General features: G+C 38.4%; 1 protein-coding gene across 5 annotated transcripts in view; it reads right to left on the bottom strand.

Annotated features, from left to right (window-relative positions):
* CLUL1 (clusterin like 1) overlaps positions 1 to 6,145 on the bottom strand; it is a 56,983-nt gene that overhangs the window by 30,177 nt on the left and 20,661 nt on the right. For 3 of the 5 annotated variants that reach the window (XM_017873543.1, XM_017873542.1, XM_017873545.1), the window contains 2 exons: positions 3,208 to 3,326; positions 1,962 to 2,110 (listed from right to left, as the gene is read on the bottom strand). In XM_017873543.1, coding sequence (XP_017729032.1) covers positions 1,962 to 2,110; positions 3,208 to 3,313 — 255 coding nt within the window. In that variant the 5' untranslated portion in view covers positions 3,314 to 3,326. Of the gene's footprint in view, positions 1 to 1,961; positions 2,111 to 3,207; positions 3,327 to 4,540; positions 4,634 to 6,145 lie in introns of those variants that run through there. The other 2 variants (XM_017873544.1, XM_017873541.1) reach the window with 2 other exon arrangements.

Here is a 6,145-nt window from a genome sequence, read left to right as displayed (position 1 = left end):
GCCTCCAAAAAAAAAAAAAAAAAGTAACTTACTCTCAATATTAAAATTGAAAACATTTTCCAAATTATTTTTGTTAGTTTTAATTTCCTCTTTGATTTAAGGTTAATGTTTGAAGATAACCTTTTTTTTAAAAAATTCATTGTTTTGAGTGTGATGTTAATTATTAATGTCATTAAACTGCAAGCTATTCAATGTTTATAGTTTAGAAATTTACTGAACTTTATACTGTAGCATAGGAACAATTTTTTACATCTTCCAAAGACGTTTGAATATGTGTTCTCCATTGATAAAACATGTAGTTCAAGCTATAGCTATCAAATAAAGCTATTTGAATTTGAAAAAGTGAATTAGGCTGATGCATTATTGGATATACATGGTACTCTCTTGAGATGCATATATTAGATACCATATGTGCCCAACTGTATGTGATGACCTTGGGAAAGAGGGGATCCTCTACATTCCAGAAGAATCGACTATAGTTCCCTTGCTCTGTGCACATGCAGCCAATTGTAATGAGTTGCCATGTAAGAGAACTCAGGTAGACTGATGGATTTCATTATCTAGTTTTAACTAAACTAACCTTCACTAAATGCACAGGAGGCTTAACAAGATTCTTGGGAAAAAAAAAAAAAAAAACACTTGGCAGATTTTAAAAAATGAATAATTTAAGCTCAAGTGGACCAAAAGCAAAATAACAGAGCTGACACTGGATCATTATGAGCTCTTTATTGGCCATGTGACAAAGGAAAACTATGGTGATCTAATCAGATCTGGCAAGTCAACTAAAAGTTTCGAAATATTTAGAAGATTATTTGAAATGTGGACTTAGGCCGGGCGCGGTGGCTCAAGCCTGTAATCCCAGCACTTTGGGAGGCCGAGACGGGTGGATCATGAGGTCAGGAGATCGAGACCATCCTGGTCTACACGGTGAAACCCCGTCTCTACTAAAAAAAAATACAAAAAACTAGCTGGGCGAGATGGCGGGCGCCTGTAGTCCCAGCTACTCAGGAGGCTGAGGCAGGAGAATGGCGTAAACCCGGGAGGCGGAGCTTGCAGTGAGCCGAGATCGCGCCACTGCACTTCAGCCTGGGCGACAGAGCTAGACTCCGTCTCAAAAAAAAAAAAAAAAAAAAATTAAATGTGGACTTAACATCCACACTCGCTAATGGTGAATCTCACCTTAAATACATATTGTGCCTTGAGATATTAATGGTAGCAATTCATATATCTAATTTATAAGTAAGTTAATATGCATATATTTAGGAATGAGTGCTAACACATTTTTTAGTCATAGGAATGAGAGACCAAAAAACTCTGGGCCAGGCATAGTGGCCCATGCCTGTAATTCCAGCACTTTGGGAGGCTGAGGCGGGTGGATCGCTTGAGCCCCGGAGTTCGGAACCAGTCTGGCCAGCATAGTGAAACCCCATCTCTTCTAAAAATACAAAAATTAGCCAGGCGTGGTGGCAGGAGCCTGTAATCCCAGCTATGAGGGAGGCTGAGACAGGAGAATTGCCTGAACCCAGGAGGCCAAGGTTGCAGTAAGCTGGGATCAACTCCAGCCTGGGTGACAGAGCGAGTCTTTGTCTCAAAAACAAAAACAAAACAAAACAAAAAAACAACTCTGGAGACCACTGATCTAGTAAAAAAAAACTCTTCAAATACTTTTGACTCAATATCCTAACTCAGAAGAGACCAAGAATAATCTATTTTTGAGAAAGCAGCACTTAAACAGAGATGAATCCCTCAGACTCCGGTTTGGAGTCTTGCAGAAACCTATCCTACACGAAATATGTTCTTCAAGGAAGTCTGAAGCTTCCCTCAAACTTTTCCTCTAATAAAAGCAGCTACCCATAAAATGTATTATTAAGGAAAGCAAGTAATTCATCAAGAGCACTAACAAGTGTAATATTTCCGGTCCAGATCTGTGTAAGAACAGACATTATTTTCAATGACTGTACCTGCTTTTCTTCTCTGCATTTCTTCAGGGTGCTCATTAGATTGGTGTGTTCCTTCTCTTTTCTTTCCATCATGATTTTCATTTGCTTAATACCAATCAAAGCCTTCTTCACCTCTTCATCTGTATCTATCTCCCCCACCTCAGAAAAACCTAAAAGACACGTGGCAATTTCTTCTTTGAGATCTGATCAGATTACAAAACACCGAGTTCACCAATCTTTCATGTCTCCTAAAGATAGGGTTCACTGTTCTTTTACAGGCTCATATTCTGAAAGCAGATCATAATGAATTAGCTGTCGGCTGCCACATGGACCCAGCTGCCACGTGGACCATACCTTCTGTTCCTCACTTGTAAGCTCCTAAACAAACAGAGTTCACTGAACCTCATTCTTGTCAGTTTGCTCAGGCCCTGTTTTCATTTATCCATTTTTTTCTTTCATTTAAGACTCAAGTGTGTTTATATTAGATAAAATTTTGCATATTCTTCACAATTTATAGTAAGTGCCCAACTGGGACCTCAAACAGAGTCAGCAATTTCTCTTTCTTTCAGCTTCAGTTACCTAGTAAGGAGGCATGAAACCTAGAAAGTATCCCATGTAATACAAGCTTCCTTAATAACCTAATGGATGTGTCTTATACACCTTTAATAAATTTAAAATTCATTGTCATTCCCTGTTCAAAGTAGCTAATGTGGCCTACTAAGGAGTTTATTTTTGACTCTGATTTTAATTACAGACCCTAAATCAGCTACATTTTAGCTACTTTGTTCTTTTAAATATTAACTACCCAAAGCATATATCACCAAGCAAAGGCTGCAAGTTAATAGCCACAGAACAGCCAGATTCAATGTAATTATAACCCGTTCTTTCACTAGTTTAAGAATAATTGCACAGATTACTCTAATGGTTTAAATTTTTCAAATGCTTGAAAAGTATTTCACTGTTCATTAGAGCTGTGCTGAGATGACACCAACCATCTGGATGATACAAAAAAATGCAGTGAAAAAATTGGCAGGTTTTATCTACATGATACAAACATCTGGAAATGTGAATGCCTGCAGAGACGTGATTAGAATTTTCTATTTTTATCCAGATGTTTGGCATCATGATGACTTGGTTTAAGTGCCTTGAGAACGTTTCACCGTGAAAACAGCGAATATGGTTATCTCTCAACTGCGACTCACTATAAATGCCAGCAGGACAGCCAGCATGCAAACAGGACACAGCACAGACAAGAAACCGAACGTACTCTTCAGGTTTTCACTGATAGCAGTTTTGTCCTTCCAAGTGGGTGCACAGTGACAATCTTTCAACCATAGCAGATACACAATAAACACCAAGAGTGGTGGCTTCATGTTCCCGCTGTTACTGCAAAGGAAAAATAAACTCGCATCAAATGCCTTCCATTAGGTTAGTTTCTGTTGGCATCAATTGAAAACACCTGGGGCTCCAAAGCATTTTCTGTCAATTTTCTTTATGACTTTAGACAACTTATGTTAATGTGCCGGAGACATAAGGAAGCTTGAAATGTAAGTTAAAAAAAACAAACAAATTTGAGTCCCTGTTTGGTTTAAATTCTTCATGACAGTTAAATAAGGCTGCCATGTGAAGTACTTGAAACTCAATGCAATGGAGAGGATAGATCACATCCTCTCAGAGTCCAAGCTTCATTTTATTTTCTTGTCAACAGTAAACATCTGGAAACAGAATTGATTCGAATCTGTTAGATGAGTTTTTTTTTTCCCCTCCAAATTATTATTATTTTTGTTGTTGTTGTTGTTTGAGACAGAGTGTTGCTCTTGTTGCCCAGGCTGGAGTGCAATGGCACGATCTCGGCTCACCACAACCTCCACCTCCCAGGTTCAAGCCATCCTCCTGCCTCAGCCTTCCCAAGTAGCTGGGATTATAGGCATGTGCCACCAAGTCCGGCTGATTTTGTATTTTTAGCAGGGATGGAGTTTCTCCGTGTGGGTCAGGCTGGTCTCGAACTCCTGACCTCAGGTGATCTGCCCACCTCGACCTCCCAAATTGCTGGGATTACAGGTGTGTGCCACTGCGCCTGGCATTTCCCTCCAAAATTCTATGTTCTCAAGTGAGTTTTTACCTAGGTGGTTCGCTATGTTTTTTTTTAAAAAAAAGCAAAACCAACCGCACACATTTTTCTCATACACCTTATAAAATCCATTATGCGGTGTGAATAGTGCACAGTTAAAATTTTCTCTTCTCAGTTAATGAATTTCCCTTTGAGTTTAATTTGATATACATTAGTTACAAATATTCCAAAGACAGAGGTTAAAACTTTACTAAGAAAAGTTACATAAGTTAGAATAAGCTAGATTATTTTAACTCCCACAAAGGGGATATTTATCTGCTTTACATATATTTACTATTTTAAAAGAAAACAACCACAGAAACTTCCATTATTTGATCAACATTTGGAATATCTTTTTAATACAATCACAAACTAGCAACTGTACTAGTACTTATATAGTTATCACATTTTACATACATAATTTCAACTAACTCTTCTTCTTATCATTACTCTGTTTACAAAACAAAACTGTTTAATATAGTATATTTACCACTAACTTTGCAATATCTCCCCAGTGAAGTTGCCACCAGCTTCTGGAAGGACCTTTGTTTTTCTCTGCTTTAATTTTCATCTGTGTCAGGGATTTACCTGTGTACTATCAATTTGATGACACAGTGTTTAATCCTATTAACCCAACATTTTGAGATTAAAACTATGATCTACAATTCGATACTGTTTAGAAGAGAACACTAGAGGGCAGGCTGTGTACACAATTGGGAACAGTGACCTTGGGCTACCTTCCTTTATACAAACGTGTTTTGATAGGACTCATTAAAACCTTAAAAATATTTTTTTAATTTTCAATTTAAAATACGTAGTTTCCTATGTAGGCAAAATAAGTCTCTTAGATTGGAAATACTGGAAGCCACAATGTGAAAGTGAGTAAACGCTTAGATAAAACAGTTTGAAAAGTGTACTTACACAGTCATGTGGCATTTTTGTTCTGTTTGTTTGTTCTTTTGGCATTTTTTGACTATTAGTATATGAAGCGATATAACCCACAAAAGTGATAAAGCTTAGCATATACATAATGCAATAGATGAGTATTTTAGGCCCACTGCAATTTGCTACTTGATTAGCTGAACTGAAAATGTAGCCCTTAATGATTCATTTAAAAACAACTTAGACAGCTGTTAGTCACCATAGCCAACTCTGGAATCTACGTGATGGGTCTCTCCGGCAACTGAAATCTCAAGATCACCCTGGGCCCTGTTTGCAAGTTTTGAGAGACTAGCCAATCCTTACTTACTATGTACTCAGTACTTGTCTAAGCAGGTCAGACCTTGACAATTCTGAACTTGGCCACCTGCCTTTTAGGGGCCCTACGAAGTTGGTCCTGGTCTCTGAGCAACATGCAGTCTGGAGTTTATCTTTGCTCTGCTTGGGCACAGAGAGTGACCCACATTCAAGGCCCAGCCACACCCCATGTCAGCTGCCTTGATTACCCATTAATGCCCTCTTTTAGCTGGAAACCTCTTAGCTCTGTTTGGAAAACAGATCAGCTCATAGCAAGACTCGAACTATTATTATTTTTAACAGCCTAACGTCACTTCTGAGCAACTACAATCCACACCTATAAACAGATGTGTCCTATCCTGAAAGATGCATGGTTGGCCAATGGAAGAGGCAGCACTTTGGATATTTTTCTCAGGAGGAGCAGAGCAGAGTCCTGGAAAAGTTGGTCATAGGAAACTGTCCAGCTCTACCCTGACTCTGTGCACCGTTGCTCATTAGTTTACTATTGTCCAAGTTTGGGTCCCTTTGATGTCAAGGCTGGCGTCTATGTGTTCTTTTTCAACAGACCCAAATTTTGTTGAAAACGGAACCAGTTTTTAGGAAGTCTAGTGGCTTCCTTCCTAGTAGCAGGTTTTTTTCTTTAATCCACGTTCCTCCTTTAAGAGCAATTTCTGAGAACAGAGCTTTATTGCTAACTAGTACTAATTACTTTGAAAATATCTCGAAGCTTCCAAAAAGGCTCTTCCTCTAATTACTTCATCTGTTTTCACAGCTGCCATTTTGTTCTTAAGATTAAGCAATACTTCATGTGAATCCGGTCACTTTCATAATTATGACATCATTATGCTCAAGATTTAAG

Source organism: Rhinopithecus bieti, unplaced genomic scaffold (genome assembly GCF_001698545.2).
Source record: "Rhinopithecus bieti isolate Rb0 unplaced genomic scaffold, ASM169854v2 scaffold_6946, whole genome shotgun sequence".
Lineage (NCBI taxonomy): Eukaryota > Metazoa > Chordata > Mammalia > Primates > Cercopithecidae > Rhinopithecus > Rhinopithecus bieti.
The sequence above is the reverse complement of the archived record's forward strand: the minus strand, read 5'-3'. Positions and strand labels throughout refer to the sequence as shown.